This window comes from Crocodylus siamensis, chromosome 4 (genome assembly GCF_052110815.1).
Source record: "Crocodylus siamensis isolate JL-2025a chromosome 4, ASM5211081v1, whole genome shotgun sequence".
Taxonomy (NCBI): Eukaryota; Metazoa; Chordata; order Crocodylia; family Crocodylidae; genus Crocodylus; species Crocodylus siamensis.
Window position 1 is genome coordinate 181267510 of NC_143398.1, and position 18114 is coordinate 181285623.

At 44.0% G+C, this 18114-nt stretch overlaps 1 protein-coding gene across 1 annotated transcript in view; it reads right to left on the minus strand.

Moving 5' to 3' along the window:
* Positions 1 to 218: 218 nt before the first annotated feature.
* Positions 219 to 18114, minus strand: part of C4H21orf58 (chromosome 4 C21orf58 homolog) — a 36515-nt gene continuing 18619 nt past the window's right edge. The window contains exons 5-8 of the mRNA XM_090041700.1: positions 10008 to 10122; positions 6809 to 6948; positions 4417 to 4652; positions 219 to 360 (exon numbers count right to left, since the gene is read on the minus strand). Coding sequence (XP_089897826.1) covers positions 219 to 360; positions 4417 to 4652; positions 6809 to 6948; positions 10008 to 10122 — 633 coding nt within the window. The remainder of the gene's footprint in view (positions 361 to 4416; positions 4653 to 6808; positions 6949 to 10007; positions 10123 to 18114) is intronic.

Consider the following 18114-nt stretch of genomic DNA (forward strand, 5'->3'; position numbering starts at 1 on the left):
GTCAGGTACCATCATGAGTCACCTGCAAGAGACAAAAAATAGCTTTCATGTGTACAGAAATAACCAGTAGCCTGAGCTTCTTGTAACTATTAAGGGATAGTTCAGAGTGCATAGGAGCACTGGACCCTTAATTGCAAAGAGGGGAAATGGCTTTTAAAAATCTCTGGCCAAATCCCTATAGGCTAAAACCTGGGAGGTAGTGAGCCCTACCACTTGTATCAGCAGCTGTGGGAGCTGAAAATGCTCTGCATCACATAGGGCTTAGCTCTGTCTGTGACAGTGGTCTCTAAGCCATGGTTTGCAAATAACGTGTTGCCTCCAAATCCTCCAACATTACCCACAACCACAAGGAAGCAATACCTTAAAAGAGAAGTTAACTGAGAGAACAAGGCATGGTTTTATCTGCAGTGCATCACTTGCTAACTGTTGTTGTCCATGGGCCATCAAAGGTTGGGGACCACTGGTCTATAGTTAGTCACAGATCCCACTAGTCTCGATCCACCCCTTACACTACATAGGCCCTCTTGGCCTGCCTGTGCCCCTGCAGGGTCCTATAGCCCCCATCAGGCTCAGGCTTGCACCTCAAACATTGGTATCAACATAAAACAAAGGCCACTTGCCTGGATAAAAACCTTTCTTCTTTGCCTGGGGTAATAGTCTCTTGTTTCCAGCCTGCAGGGTTGCTCTGTTTCCCCTGCCTACCTTGGTCTTTCAGGAGCCCTTCTGCTCTGCTGCAGAGAACTCACTCCTCAGGCTCTCAGGACTAGACTACCTCACCAGCCCAAGCACTGATCTTATTTTGCCCCAGCCTGATCCTCTTTTGGTCAGGTGAGCCTCCAAATCAGCCCCCATGTCACCCGGAAGCTGCTAAGGCAGCTTCTCCCTGTGAAGTGGCAGGTGTACCAGAGTGCCCTGCTACACCATCCTTTTCTTTAAAGTTTGGGGATGCAGCTTCCTCCACATTGCACTTGTGTTTACAAAGAGAATGTAGCATATGAAAAGTGGCACAGAAGCAAAGATTTTGCTCAACTGAGATCCACTTGCTATGACAACTCCACACTACAAAAACTTCATCTCTGGGGCCAGAATCTACCTGTGGTGTTTGTTGCCTGTTAACCTCAACATGCTAATCCACTGATCTCACAACCAGCTCTGTGTCTTGATACCCACTTCCTCAGCTGATATGGGAAGGCACTGCCCTCTCTGCACTCAGATCCCAAATGAAGTTCCCCACAAGGTCCTATGAAGACATTCATAAGGAACTAGCTGGCTAACAATGTCCAGGCTGAGGGATAACTGGGTTGTCTATATCTTAATTTAAAACCTAGTCCCCAGAGGAGATTTATTTACAACCATAAAGTGCCCCAGTAGAATGTGCTGCCATTGGCAGTATCTGTCAAGGAGAAGATGAAACAGAATGGAGTATGTAGGACAGAGGTGTACTGGGAAAGAGCCGGTTGGTTACCTTTGCAATGGGCCTGAGGGGTCTACAAACCCGGGGGCAGCCTAGGGAGAAGTCCATTGGTTCCTACACTTGGAAAAGAAAAGCAAGTTACAGGCATGTGCTTATGACAATGACTCATCTTCATTCCTGGAGTAACTTCTTTTTGCTTTTTAATAAATATTTTACTTAGTGACCAGTCTGGTTTACAAATGTTTGATTGGTAAATGTTTCTACAGCATCACAGGGATACAAAAAATGATGTCTACTACAACAGAGTCTCCTCTCCATTACTTGGGTGCTGAGGTAGCACTGAGTGGATAGCCCTGAAGGTGATGAGCAGGCATAATCCAGGCTGGGGAAACAGCCTAGATTATGCAGCCTATGCAGTTTCTAGCAGCCTATAGCAATGTTAACACAGATGTGATTTATAGTAGAATGTCTTAGGAAGCACACAGAACAAATCAGAGAGAGTTGAGGGAGTGGAGCTCTACTGTGCATCAGCTGCTTTGTGGTAGCTGCTCAAGTTCACACTTTCTCCATAGCAAATGAAAACTAGTAGTCCACTTATTTCCTTGTGAGCAATTTACCATGGTTTAGCTTCCATTTACCATGGGGCATAAATGAGCATAGAGCCAATTCGTGTAGAAGACCTAATGTGTGGTCCTTTCCTTCTTTCTTGCTCAATGTGTGTTTGTCTATACCCAGGGGCATATTTGGGGCAGGGAGGGAGGGGAGAGGGGGGTTGCAATGGTACAGTTGCACCCTCCCCCACCCCACCCCCTTTGATTCCTGGTCCATCCAAAGTTTAAACCCAACTACCTGACAGTAGCAGCAGTATTTCTATTCAGGCATCAGTGAACAAGTTACTTGATTTCATGGCTTATGATAATCTACCTGATTCCTTCTAAAATGTTCATTCTACAAGTGCTAACAACAACCCTCCCCCCTTTTTTATGGCCTTCAGTGGTTTCACTAATTCATAGTTTCATAGTTAGTAGGGTCGGAAGGGACCTGAGCAGATCAAGTCTGACCCCTTGCCATGGCAGGAAAGAGTACTGGGGTCAAATGACCCCAGCAAGGTGATTGTCTAGCCTTGTCTTAAAGACCCCCAGGTTAGGAGCCAGCACCACTTTGCTTGGAAGTCGGTTCTAGTTCCTAGCTGCCCTGACTTATGTAGTTAAGTAGCGCCTCCTGATGTCTAATCTGAATTTACCTTCTGCCAGCTTGTGACCGTTATTTCTAGTCAGTCCTGGTAGTGCTCAGGGAATAGGGACTCTCCCAATGCCTGCTGGTCCCCTTTGACTAGTTTGTAATAGGCCACTAGATCCCCCCTCAGCCTTCTTTTCTGGAGGCTGAACAGGTTCAGGTCCCGAAGCCTCTCCTCGTAGGATCTGCCCTGCTGCCCCCTGATCATGCGAGTGGCCTCCTCTGGACCCTCTCCATGTTGTCCACATCCCTCTTGAAGTGGACGCAGTACTCCAGCTGTGGCCTGACCAGTGTCGCACAGAGGGGGAGGATCACCTCCTTGGACCTGCTTGAGATGCATCTGTGGATGCATGACAAGGTGCAGTTGGCCTTCCTGACTCGATCCCCACACTGCCGGCCCATGTTCATCTTGGCATCAGTGATGACTCCAAGATCCTTTTCTGCCTCTGCACTGATGAGAAGGGTGCTCCCCAGCCTGTAGGTATGCTGCTGGTTCTTCCTCCCCAGGTGCATCACCTTGCACTTGTCAGTGTTGAATCCCATCCTATTCTCATCCGCCCACCCCTGTAACCTATTTAGGTCCAATTGTAGCCTATTCCTTCCTTCTAGCATGCCCACATCCCCCCACATCTTAGTGTCGTCAGCAAATTTGAACAGGGTGCTTTTTACCCCCTCGTCCAAGTCACTGATGAAGATGTTGAATAGTGCGGGCCCAAGGACCGAGCCCTGCAGAACCCCACTGCCCACATTCCTCCAGGTTGAAAATGACTCAGTTGAACCATCCTTTGTTCTGCAATTCTGGTATTAGCTGCTTCTGGTAATATGGCTTCTTTTTCACAGCCCTATAGACTGTTTTTCACTCTGGCTAGAAGCATTAACTCAGGTCTGAAAATGTTAACTCAGATGAACATTAACTCAGATGTGGGAATAATTTTCAGTGAGGCACTGGATGCGCTGTCAAGATGTTCAAGAAGCTAGATTTTGTTTTTGAATCTTAAAAAGAGATAGATTTAATTTGAATGACTATAGGACTAATGAAACAACATCTTTCAATTATTTTGCCTAGTTCATTGTGTTTTTATATGTAATATATGGTATATCAAATTACTACACATTCCAGTATTTTTTTCCTTTGCTTTGATCTTAAACTGAATAATGTAGCCCTAGGGCCCTACCTTATTAGTAAAGCTTCTAGTTTATTTTTAACTGGGGACAAAAGATGTGTTGTGTTATATGTGATGATGCACCACATCATGTGATCCCCTCCTTTTTCATAATACTAGATCTGCCCATGTCCATCCCTTGCACTCTCTTGTCTTTCACTGGTTTCTCTTGGGTTCTCATGAACCAGGAGAAAAACAGACTTGCTACTTTTCACCAAAAACAATTGCTAACTGGAGCCAACTTGGCAATTCTCAGCCAAGCAGAAAAGGGCTACATTGCATCAATTACCGTCTCCAATGTCTTGTCTGCAGCATTTGTCTGATACTGCCATAGATCAGTGATGATCAGTGATGATTGAATACTTAGCCAGATTGGTTCATACAACACCTCAAATCACCACAAAATTCTGGCTATCACTTAAACCCTGTTTGTGAAGCGCAAGAACTAGAGTAAAGAAAATAACCTGGGCAGAGACCAAAAGTAAGAATGAGAACAGGGCTTCTATTTTTCTACTCAGTCATATGTGAGCCCAGTGAGCCACCCCACATCTGCTGGACAGGGGGGACTAGAACAGCTACTAGCCTGGCAGCTCCTTTACTTACATTTGTAATGCTGGGAGCGTACTAGCCGGAGCAGTCACATGATGCACAGTAGGTGGGAATCCTCCAGTCTGTCCCCAGAGATTGGATGGCATCCCAGGGGGCCAAACAGAGTAGCCAGCAGGTGGCAGCTGTGCAGGAATGGAGTGCATTGCTTGTGGAGAGTAGTGGTGATGGTGATGTACTGTTGAGGGCCTTGGCCTTTCAGCTCTCACAACTGGAGCAGCAAACTGTAGATCCTCAATTTAGAGACAAAAATAATGGTTCTGTTAATTTTTTGCTCCTCAGAGGAGGAGAGAACGTGAGGGCCTGTTCTGCACTGACTGAGTGCTAGCATGAAGTGCTCTTTCGGGACACTTCCCTGGCCTGGGCTCGAGGTCCAGGTGACTATGATACTATAATTCTAGCGAACCACTGGTGACTCTAAATCCCATTCTGATATTCAGAGGCATGCAGTACCCATTGCCAACAATGTATTTCACCTCCCCATCCCAGAAAAATTTGGGGAGGGGGGAGGACATTGACAAATCAGCATCTCAAGAAAACTTAAAGAGCAAGGGATCTGGTGTGTTTGTTCTTTTGACACTGTCCCTTTTAGGTGCAAGATCCTGAGAAGTTTGTAGCTGTCACTATTTCATTTTATTTAGCTGCAAATGAGTCTATTTCCCTTCTCATAGCCATGGTTTCCCTCCTGTAGCTTTCTAAGAGCTAGAAATTAGCAGGGTGAAGACATAAATATGCAGTGACTGAGATTCTAGGTTATAGGCACCAAAGTCTAAGGAGGATACAGTGAAGGTCAAATAGTATGTGCAGAGTCAGAGTGAGTCTCTCTTGCAGTGCTGGGGTGCTCTTAACACATTGCTCCCCTATCTAACTGTGCTGCAGCATCCTCTGAATGCTTTGGTTTTTCTCTTCTACTCTGAGCACAGGTTTTACTATAAGGGGGAGAACTGTCTTTCCCATGTCCTGAGTAAAGCTGGACACAGCTCTGAACTACAAGACAAACAGCATCCTGAAATATCTCCACAACAAATCTGACCTAGAACAGTTGTAGTGTAAAAGATTAATGACCTCTCATGAGTGATATGCTTCCCAGTTGGCAGTGACTGATGTTGGCTTCCTTAGAGCTTTCAGTGCCCTGAAATATGAAAGCCAACAGCTGTTCTTGAACACTTTTATGATGTCTTGGGAATCTGGGACATGTGGGCTGAACAGGTGGAGAAAGTAACAGATCCCTCAGGCCAAGGTGATCAGGTATGCAGTAGTATTGTGTTTCTTTTGAAATCAATGAATATGAGTTTCTTGCATCCTTTATTATGCCTGCCTCTAAGGAAGATATTACCAAGTGAGTGTTTCAAACGCAGGTGTCCGTGAAAGATCCTCCAGTACTCAGCAGCTCTCTCAGAACACTGGTGTGGAAAATCTTCTGCTTCCCAGTGGGAATTGGATATCTAAGGTGCTTTTGAAAATGTGTGTGGGACCTAGATGTCTTAAAAATCTCTGGCCATTAGCTGCCTAATACCCACTGAAATGAATGGTTCTAAGTCACTCAGTTTCTTTTGAAAATGTTACACTGTCTCTTCTCATCTGCATGTGCACCACCTGGCTTAAGGCAGCTCTGATCCTGACCAGTCACCATTATAACACCGGGTACTTCAGCTCCAGTCCACCTTACAGTACTGGGTTCAACCTGACTAAATTATGGGTTTTCTAAAAATAAATGTCTAGGGAACTGAAGATCTATGGAAATATTTCTCTGTTTATATAAATGCACTTACATCTACCAAAAACTTCCCACCTTTGGTCAGAATCAGGGACCCCTGAGCACATTTTAAGACTTGCAGAGTGGGCACCTGGGAAATGAGTTCTTCCCTGGCTTTTTTGTTCCTAGTTCAGGCAAACAATCCAGCTATGTTCATAGAGCTGGATTATGCCCAGCCCTACATGGATACTCAAGAAGTTTCCTGTTATGTCCCTATGCTTTGCTAAACACAGTCTCCTCTATCTGATAAATACTTGATAAGGAGGAGGAGGTAGGTCATGACACTGAATGGTAGAGCTGGCAAGCTGTATATTGGAGGGAGGATGGCACATGTTCTAGTAAGGAATAATTTAGCAGCCACATCCCTCTTTCACATAGGAGAGATCCAGTAAACATGACTGGGGCAGTTCAGTGCCACTCCGCAGAATCTAAAGGGTACAGGGTAGCCACAAAACTTAGGCATCCATAATGCAATTTCATTAAGAAGATGCATGTAGGTCCAGGCATCCCTAGTGTCTCTCATCCATTTGTATCTCTTGAATGTTGGCCTATGCACTTAGATCTGTTACACAGTTTGGAGGCATCGGTTGCTGCCTGAGCAGGAAGACCCTTTGCAACTGTAAGTGTCATTACCTGCTGAGTGTGTGGAAGAGCAGGAGCACTGGTCCCAGCGGGCTGGGAGAATGCCATTGGCGGCAGAGCTTTCAGCATCATGTTCTGCATAATGATCTGGTGCATCTGAGCATTCTGCATTAGCATCATTTCCACCATGTCTGGGGAAAGTAACATCATTGTCAGTAAGAGGCAGAGAGCAAAGGGCATGTCATTGCATTATGTCCTTCAGTAGGAGGTGCCATGGGCTCTTACATCCATTAAAGCAGATCACAGGGGCTTTTAAAAAGGCCTTTCATACTCAGCAGTGTCCAAATATACATCCATCTGTTTGGCCAAAGATTGTCCTTTATGCCAGTTTCTTATGAGGATGTTTGAGGCTCAAACAGTATGCAGGCTCCCGGGCCAGCTTGGCTTTATCTTCTTTCTTCTTCAGTGAAACCCTCAGGGCTTCTTAAAATGAAAGACCCTCTCTGCTTTCAGATTTTGTTACCAACTTGCAGCTCTGGGTAGGGTCAGTGATAGGCTGCTGGGGAACTGCAAACCAAGTCTATCTCATGCTAATCTCAGTTGACACTTTATTACACTGTACATGGTGTATACCTCAAATAGACATGGTGTATACCTCAAACAGTTTCCAACGGGGGAAGATTCCCAAGATACAGATCCAAACCAAGCAAAACTCTGTATATACAGGGCCCAAGGCACTCCAGGTGTTTATGTGGAAGCCAGTTTGAATAGACTGGCAGACCTGAAAGTTTTATAAGTAGGGACCTACCCAAACCACAATTGTGCAGATTTCATAAAAGTCGTGAAATCAGGTGATCTCTGCAAAAACCACAGAACTCTTGCCCACCCCCCCAAAAACGAATTACTAAAAGTAAAATGCTGGCTCCCCAGTGGGAGCCAGCCATCCTTCCAACCCTTGTGGCCTGCTGGGTAGAAGAGAGGAGAGGAACTGCCAGCACAAAGGGCTGCCACCCCTTCCTCTCACCACTGATTGGTTGAGAGGGCTGCCTGTCATGTGGTTCCATCCTTCTCCAGACAGCAGGAAGGGATGGGGCCATATGACGGGCAGCCCTCTCAACCAATCAGCAGTGAGGGGCACGGTCAGTTGGATTCCACCACCAATCAGAGGCATGGGGGGGTCACCACGATAAGCCCTTGAAAATGGCAGCTGGCCTCACGATTTGCCCACAAAATTGGTTGGCCACCTCCTAGAGCTGGGTAGACCCTTATTTATAAGGCACATGTACACATTTTTGGTCTTTCTGTGACTGAAACATATTACAAACCAGCATTCAAACTTCTGCATCAGTGGATTAATGCCACCTGGACCATCAATGCATGGATACATTACTGTGTACACCAGTAATGAAAAGTAAAACTGAAAATGTTCTCAAAATCCAGAGAGATTGGAGGAGATAATGGCATACTAGGCCACTACCTGCAGTTATGGGCAGATTGTGTCCTGAATTTTATTTTCCCAGTTAGATCAGAGAGTTCAGTTCAGATTCCGTTTGAGAAGCCAAATGAAAACAGTTTCTGCTGGGCTGGGCTAACCTTTCTGCTTACATGACAAAGAAGCAGCCAACGGGGATGTGAAAGGATACGATGAAATTTCCATTATGTGACATCCTCAAAACCCAGCCTCCTATTCAGAACATGCCACCAACTGTGTAGCCCATTTAATTTTGTGGGAATGGAGGCAGATAAAATAGTCTACAGGAAATTCCTATGAGTACTTTGCAAGAACAAATGAACACTTTTGGGTTCTAGACATAGTTCACATGTAAGCCAAAGCCTTGGCAGTTTTACAGATTCAAATCTCTTTCCAGGGCTCTAGTAAGAACCCCTAAAAAATAAAACAAAAAACCACTAAACTAATCCGTGTCTATTCCTGAAGCCCAAGCCACTGAGTGACATATAGCTCCAGCAGAAGTCTGCTTCTGAGACATTCAACCATATCATGAAAACAAACATTATCTCCTCACAGGTTGGCTTCAAAGGGACACATTTTTGAACACCAAGCACTTATGTGATTAGAAAATAGTCACACTTTTTAGAGGACACTTGTGGAGACAGAGGGAAGAAAAAGGAAATGTGAATATCTTAACTACCTGAAATGCTTGAACACTTTCCCCATATTTAAGGATGTTAAATAGCCACATTGAGATTCCATTCCATGTAGATTTGGTAAGCATTCAGTTGTATACACTGACTTTGGTTGGATCTTCATAGCACCTATCTAACAAAACTAATTTAACTGCAATCATAATTGTAGCAACAAGTTTTTTTGTAGTTTTTTCCCCCATTCAATTGCATGTGTAGAGCCTGATGTAATTACATCAACAGGGAGTCCATTATGAACTTGGTCATGTCATTTTGTTTGAAAAAATAAATTGATCCCAATAAACTAAGCTGTGATTGCCTATGCAGTGGTGTTGCTCCTTCATTTCTTTGTTCATTTACATTTAGAAATGCAGGAGGATTTTGTTTGTTGGCACAGTGCTGCATTCAGAATAGCACTTCCACCTCTCCTGAGTCCTGTTCCTAACTGCATGACATTCATGCATGAGATAAAATGAAAGGTTATGTTATGCTAAGGGGAATGGATAGGGGTTTTTGTTTGTTTTTAACTATTAATTCATTATTTGTGTAGAAGCTTGAGTTGCAAAGACTAGATTCTATTGTATCATGGACTTTGGTGCAATTTTGTTCTTCACTTCTCAAGTGTCTGAGAAATTATTACTATGAAAAGAGGTAGGTTCTCCTCTTTACTGCTTGTTTGTGACTCAATCTTAGGGTAAAATGGCAGTTTATACAAAAGAAGATTCATTAAGAGCGCTTTAAAGAATTGGGCAGAGTGGGATAGAATCACCCTTAGGTGTTTAAGTCCACTTAAGTGCCTAATGGGTGGAATAGAATCTGGCCCAAGTGTTCACATTAATATTATCAAGTATTGTCCCTTAGGCTCTTCTGTTAATCCCAAACTTCTGGGCAGCTTATCTTCTTGCCGAATGTGTACTTCCTTTCATTTTGGAAGAGAGAATGGACTATAGTGATTTGAATTACTCTAAAGCTCCTCTTTGAGGTGGCACAAGATACTGTGATCTGCAATCCCAGAACTACACTGACAGCCTAGTTATGGTACACAATATAGTAATTTGAACACTGGATCATTTAATGAACCCAGCACACTGACTGGGGAGAGACTTACCTTCCTTAATGCTTCCAGAGCGGGGGGCAGGGAGTGGCTGGGGAGAAGGGATCTGTGTGATGAGAGGTGGCTGCTGAGGTAACTGTTGGATGATGGTTGCAGGTTGTTGAGGTACCTAGCAATTAAAGGACAGCAAGAGGAGTCAGGGTCCCATTGGTCTATAGTCCTTGGCTATGTGGGGCACTCCATTTTGGTTTCTGAGCTAAAACAGTAAATGAACTACATGCTGTGCAGTGCAGATCTGACTCCAGGATCTCTAAGACCTAGGATAAGTCCACATGTCCAGCTACTAGTCTGCAAGCTCCATGCTCAGCCTCATTGTCCTAGTTATAAGATAGGGTGAGCTGAAACAATGCACCACAGGCAAACATTTAATGTCAGAATTGAGCACAACTCCTCCCTAAGACCTTACTCCAGTCATTGCTATTGGGGAACTACACTGAAGCAACCCCTTGGGGTAACTGGCTCAGCCACTCTTTGCAGTGGTGAAGCTTCAGTGGTCCCTTGGAAAGGTGCAGATCACTAACCATAGCAGTTCTGAGTGAGGTACACTAGAGCTTGCCCCGGCACAGGACATCATCTATGGAAACCTTAGTGCAGACAAGGCTGGCGCATTTTTAAAAGACCTTTCTCTTGCAACAAATGACCAGATGCAGATGAGTCACAAGCAGAAATGACCTATCCCTGAAATGAACAAGATTTGGTTACACATTGTCACAAAATGAGAAGCTTATTTGTTGTTCAAGCAGTAAAAGGGACAAGAACCAAGACAGTGCAACATTCAGGCTTTATTCCATTCTCCACATGTATAGTCATGTCTCAGCAAGCATTTCCTGGAAGGGGAATTCTCTAACTTCCTAGATATTACTCTACATATAAACACGCTATTAGATTTTCATAGCTTCCATTGGGGAACTATCTATTGTAACATCCCTTTTGTCACTTTTGTTTGAAAAGGCTAAATTAAAAGCAAATCCCATGAGTTTCTTACATAGTTAACTTTTTTATTACACCTCTTAGAAATCTGTATCTACAGATAGACAGAACATTATCCCTTTTTTAATTCTTCATCTAACTTGTCAGTTGCTTATGAAGCAAGTTATTTTCCTCTGGGTTTGGATGGATTGTTCTTTCATGCCATGAACTTTAACAAAGCTGCAAGTGTTTTGCTGGGTTAAATGTAAGTCTTTCTTGTGATGACAGGAATCTTGGCAATGTAGTGCTTTGAGAGTCTGCATACATATCTATGTGTCCATCATTAGTCAACGATCCTTCTATGCCCTATTGATTAAGTCTCTTCAAGAGTACATATTTCACCATTCTCTGTGTCCATTTTTTTGTCTTGTGTTTGTAGTAGGCATATTTATTTCCAGTTTCAGTAAAATACAGCCATACACCACTACATAATATGAATAAGGATGTATCTGTTCAATACTTTGAGTTTATTCAAAGTGCATGATTTGTTTGGAGGAAACAACATGATTCTGACAATGTAATTAATTCTGGGTGGCCTTTAGCTTTTCAGTTATGGTTGGCTTTGGCCTTTACATATACTGTAATTCTTCACCTGATGCCAGATGTAGTCATATGGGAATAAAAGTAACAATACATGGGCTGTAATTGACACCCAGTGCTGTACTTGAATGGGCAAAGGTCTGGAGTGGACAAGACACTCCCACAAAAGAATGGCTTGCTTTGCTTTTCGCAGCTTTCAATAATAAAATCTTAGCAAATTTAACAGTTAATTCAGTGTTGCCACCTCATGAAAGGTGATGTGGAATGATGTGATTTGAGGGAATTCTTATTTTCATGTAAATTTTTCAAACACATTGCAGCTAAACTGGAATCTGCAGTAGGAAACAATTGGAGTCTGTGATACCCTGCCTGCTGTAATGCACCACTGTCTGACAGTTCATCTTGTTCCCAGACATTGAAATGGTAGTTTACAATAATGAAGTAGTCTGTGATGTTTGTAATAGCAAAGTTCATTCTTACTTAGCTTCAAGGTCCATTGCAAATAATATATATTTTCCAAATCTTGTTTTACTACCTGGTTTGCTTTTTTTCCCCATAACCCATGTCTGCTGACCAAGTCTCAGACATTTGTGATCAAGTTTGACCAATGTATGACCCTTCTGATTTTCTGGGCATTAGAATCATCCTGGGTAGAAGTACACATATTTTTTAAAAGTTCTGGTCTAAGTGACATATGTTGGAGTGATGTTATGGCCATGATAGTTCAGAAAATACATAAGACGCAAGGATTTTGGGGGGTGATATCCTTTTTTGGGCCATGTAACATCTCTCTCAACTATACAGTTGGTCCCATAAAAGATATCACACCCCCAAAATCCTTGCCTCCATGACAGATATTATGACCTGACTTCCTTTATACATGAAGCACACTCTTCTCAACTCAGTAGTCCCACTGCTCTTTAAAGACTTTTAGAGGCTTTTCCCTGGCTGCCTGGGCATCTTACCATTCATTAGTGGTAGTAACTGTGACTTAGTTTCATAGTTTCATAGTTTGTAGGGTCGGAAGGGACCTGAGCAGATCATCTTGTCCGACCCCCTGCCATGGCAGGAAAGAATACTGGGGTCAAACAACCCCAGCAAGGTGTTCATCTAACCTCCTCTTAAACACCCCCAGGGTAGGAGCCTGCACCACTTCTCCTGGAAGCTGGTTCCAGACCCTAGCCGCCCTGACCGTGAAGTAGCGCCTCCTGATATCTAACCTAAACCTACCCTCTGCCAGCTTGTGACCGTTATTCCTGGTCACTCCTGGCAGTGCTCATGGGAACAGTGACTCCCCCAATGCCTGCTGATCCCCCCTGACTAGTTTATAACAGGCCACAAGATCCCCCCTCAGCCTTTTCTTTTGGAGGCTGAACAGGTTCAGGTCCCGCAGCCTCTCCTCATAGGGCTTGCCCTGTTGTCCCCTGATCATACGAGTGGCCCTCTCCATGCTGTCGACATCCCTCTTGAAGTGCGGCGCCCAGAACTGGACACAGTACTCCAGCTGCGGCCTGACCAGTGCCGCATAGAGGGGGAGGATCACCTCCTTGGACCTGCTCGAGATGCATCTGTGGATGCATGCCAAGGTGCGGTTGGCCTTCCTGACTGCCTCCCCATACTGCCGGCCCATGTTCATCTTGGAGTCAATGATGACCCCCAGATCCCTTTCCGCCTCCGTGCTGATAAGAGCGGAGTTCCCCAACCTGTAGGTATGGCGCCGGTTGTTCCTCCCGAGGTGCATCACCTTGCACTTGTCTGTGTTGAAACCCATCCTATTCTCGTCCGCCCACCCTTGTAACCTGTCGAGGTCTGACTGTAGCCTGTTGCATCCTTCCAATGTACCCACGTCCCCCCACATCTTAGTTACCCATGACTTGTTACCCATATAGCATTATTTTTGTTAGAATGATGCCCAAGCCCCATCCCCTGGCTTTTAAGAGTAAAGTTGTCTCTTCATTCATAATTTATTATAATATTTCAGCTCCTTGCTATATATAATGCTTGCATCTTGTTGAGTTATGTCCATATGTGACCGGGCGCTTGGCATACCCGTCACTTTGAGAGGAAAGGTTGATGGAGAAACAGCCTGCAGGTGTGGGAGGAGCCAACTACAAAGTCACCTGAATAGAAGGGGGCCAGGCTTGAGGCATATAAGCCCAAGGCCTGAGCTGCTCAGGAAGTTTAGCCCTGGGAGCCAGAGGGAGAGGAGATCTGGGCAGTAGGGCTGCTCTTAGTAACAGATGGGGTAAGCAGCACAGAGCCCAGGAACAGGGACAGGTGAGCCCATAGCCTGGAGAAGATAGCCTATCTCTTCCAAGGCCTGGGAACAGGGGCAGGGGAGCCTGTAGCCTGGAAAGGGGCAGAGGCAGGGCACAGTAGCCCAGAGATTGGGGCCAAACAGCCCAGAGATTAGGGCCAGATGTCTGTAACCCAGGAGGGACAGTTGTCAGCAGGGCCTGGGAGCCCAAAGGGGGCTTCAGAGAGAGGCTGAAGGCTAAGGAGGGTCACAGCTGGAGACTGGCAGGGCAAGGGGAGCCCAGGAGTCTCAGCTGACCTAGGAGTAGGGACAGGGTCCAGAGAGAGGGGCCAAAGACCACAGGTTATAGCTGGAGACCAGGGGGGGCAAGGAGCTCATAGCCCAGGAGGGGCTTGTCAACAGAAAGGAGTACCATCTGTGAGGCATGGATGTGGTGTAAAGGGGACGTTAGAATCATGTTATTAGCCCTTAAGGCAATGATCACAGATACCTGGGATCATAAGCATGAGATCAGGCTTGGGAAGCCTTGGGCAGCCTCCCTTTCCTAAAAGTACCATTTTATCAAAATTAAAGGGGAGTTTACCCAGAGAAGCCCAAGGAAGAAAGGGCTGAGTGGCCACCAGGGGGCATTAGGACCATCCTGGGATGAGCACTTGTTATACCATACTAGGCTTATTCAGTAGCACCCCCCCCCCGCCTCTCCTTTCCCCCTCCCCCACCAATTGCTGAGCAACAGTTGGAGGCAGGGTAGGAAGAGCACTGCTGTGCATTCACTTGCATGTGCATGTATGCATGGACACCCCCTGACCATGGCGCCCTGGGCAGTTGCTAACGTCACCCACCCCTAAGGCAATCAATCACAATTTTCTCTTGCATTTTTCAATTTTAAATTGATTTCCCTGTGTCCAAGGGATTTATTCACACAGTTGTCATAATGTGTTCTCTGCTTTGGGTATATTCTTTTGCTTTCCTTTATTGTACAAATTATTCCAGAATTAGCATCTCTAGGCTCAAGACCTCATTTGTTTAGCTAAAAGCTGTGGCTTCTGCAATGTCTGCACTGCTTGGAATTTCAGTGTATATACTTACAAAAACAAATACTAAAGACAATTTAGCATCCTACTTCTATAATAAGCTTGTCATTGTATAGTTTTCACTTAGCTTTTTCTGCTTGCAACTTCACATTCTTCCCTTAAGCAAAGAACTTCCTCAGCATTACATAAAACATCCACTGGTGCCCCACTATCAACTTGGCAGTGTTTCTGTTTGGGTGCTTAGTTTTGCCTATGAAGGGCTAGTTTGAGCTTGACAAACTATTCAGGTTTGCGGTTTTGTACTTCACTAATATCACATGCATGCAAAATCCCATCCTCTGAGGTTCTGGTTGCTTCCTAAGTATAGAGCACTTTTCTTTGCTTTTTTTTGTCTGCAAGATTTGGCTTTGCCTAATGACTCTTCTTGCTACAACTGTGCATATGATGCAGATGCAGGAAAATTTTCATGCCCATGGCTTTTCTCCATAGTACCCGCATGTTTGGGTTTTTGCATTCATCTCCTCTGCTTCTTTGAGTGTTTACTTTTGTACAATTTTTAGTGCTTTTTCTTTCCCTGTGTTTAGTGAATTCTTCCCATGTCTGCTCCACTTAAACTCTGCATGTGAATCTGAGCTAGATACAAACATTCAAAAAGCCCAAGGCAGAATTGATCTAAGTTACATGGTTTTGTGTAGGTGGTATAGTTTAGATCAGTAGTGAACAGAAGACACATTCACCCTGGGGAGGCATGTGTTCCATCATTTTAGACTGGGTTCCACCATTTTTAAACCAGTCTGTGCCAAACTTCTGTTCTGTTATGGACAGAGACCAGTTTCCAATTGCATACACCAGTAAAAGTGAAATATCTGTAGCTCTTGGTAGCTTTTGAATCTTTCATCCTTAGTTCTAATTGTCATGAACTAGTTCTCCTTTTTTTAAGGTTGGATAATGGTATGAGACCCATTTTGAGCAACTTTGCAATAGACTGTTCTATTGTTTCTCCAGGTACTTGATTCTGCCTGTTGGAAAAAAAAATCGCGTGATGTAATCTAGGAGTAACTGCAGAGAAAGAAGGTGGGTTCTGGCTGCTTGGAAGAGCTACCCACAACATGGTACTCATGTGACTTGCCTTGCCCTACTCTGGAATTCTTGCACCTTCCTCGGGCTAGGAACCAGCAGGGGAGAAACAAGTCAACTTAAAAAGACAGGTTGGTGAGGGAAATGAATCACTAGAGAGCCAAAAAAAAGTGAGAGGAGGTTGGCATAGAAATACTATTCAGCTTTCACAATGGGGGCACTGAGGAATGCACAGAGATGCCACTTTTTTGCTAGCAAGGGAAGATGCAGTGTTCCTGTTTAAGGGAAATTAAGAAGGCTTGAGGTACTGAAGAAGGCTGTGGTGAACAAGTGCCATATAGAACTGAGGATCAGATTGTTAAGAAGTTGGCGAACCTATTTACTCTCAAACTTTTCACACAGTAAGTTAGGTTAGTCATGGTGACCAGTGCTTGCAGATACCAGTTTGTTATGCCAGCCAACACTGGTGTATTCTGTTTAGTTCTTCCATAGGCATAATGAGAAGCCAAACTGTTTTGGAAATGAGCAAAGACTGGGGGAGAGAAGATAGTCATGCTGATTCCTTCTAAGAAGTTGCTGTGTTGTCCCTCTATCCATATTGTATGGTTCTGTAATATTCTGCCTATTATTATTATAAGGTTAGTATTTTTATTGAAAAATTCTCAGTATGACTATCTGTCCTGCCATTAAACAAAACAGGATGGCAACAGAGCTGGAATGCATTGCTGTTTACCTGTAGAGAAACAAAATGGTGCTCAGACAACATATATTGGTATAAGAGCAGGTATCATATTTTATTACATACAACATGCCCCAAAATATAACATGCACCTTGTTTTTGAAAGGCAGAATGAAGAAAAAAAGACTTTCAGAGTTATTTATGGCTGCATAGAATAGGGACAGAGACTAATTTTCAGCTGACTCATGTTCCCTTTCCTGTTTCCTACTCTGACAACTAGTTTCCTTGGTAGATTAATAATTTTGAAAAAAGTTGAGTCTCCAAGGCTGTAAAATAGGAAGAGAGAGACCAGGAGCAGCTCAGACAGGAAAACTGCCTTTAAAAAGGTTAGCTTGATTAGTGAAAGACAGAGACCATTTAAAAAGAGACAATTGTTACCACCTCTGGTTTCCTGCATAGTAATATAGCAGCTAATATACTGGCGAGGAGGAATCAAAGCAGGGTGCTTCTATCCTAGGCAGAAAATCAGATCCCCTGCTCAAAACATGCACCCCAAATTTGGGGGGGCGGGTTTCGGGGTAAAGGTAATCTGTGGTTAAAAAATTAAGTAGTATATGAAATGCATTGATACAACCTATATAATACTGTCCATTAAACATGCAATTGAATACTTTATATTTCCTTTGAGTACAAATTAGAAGTCTAATTAAGCAGTAGGAGATAGTTAAACAGTCTCTCAGGAAGAAATTCTGAACCTAAGGCAACAGAAACACTAACAGCCATACAGTAAAACAGCATCTATCTCGGTGGGCATTAACTAGTAACCTCTAGAGCAAGTGTGTGGTTGGAAGAAAATAAAATTCCTGTTGGTGCCTTTAGTCAGTGAATCTGTGCAGAATGGCATGTGTATAACTGACTGCAATCCTGATTTTGGGAAGGAAATAGAGGAGTTTTCTAGTAGCACAACTCTTAGACTTTCCTCAGTGGTGGGCTAAATGTGGTAGAAGAGCAAGCACACACTCTCTGACTCAGCCTATCCCCCCAGCAGAATCATGGGAAAGTGACTCCCTTGTGATATAATACGCATATTTACATGTTTAATTTCAAATTAAATTTACATGTTTGCCCAGATTCATTCCATCTGAGCCTTGCTTACTGTTACGCTGTCACTGTGGAATGTCAGTTATATCTACTTGCAAGCAGTCATTTTTGGGTAGGTGAAAGTGTAGATCAAAAGAATATTCCATATGGCCTTTGAACATCAGCAAATCCATTCTTTGGATAACAGGCATAGAAGTTCTTTGTTTCTCTAATAAGGCTTCTTATATTCCCTGTGGAACTTGCCCAGATAGGTTAGTCTCTCCTCCCTTCTCTTCACTCTGCCACACCCCCACTCCTCGGTGTTGCTGAGCTGGCATTATCTTTCTCCTCTAAGTTTGGAGGTAAGTGTTGCATTAATGGCATAGCCTCTAGGATTAAAAAGGAAAGCCTACAAAGGATGGAGGACGGAATTCACCTCCAAGGAGGATTATTCTGCGCTGGTCC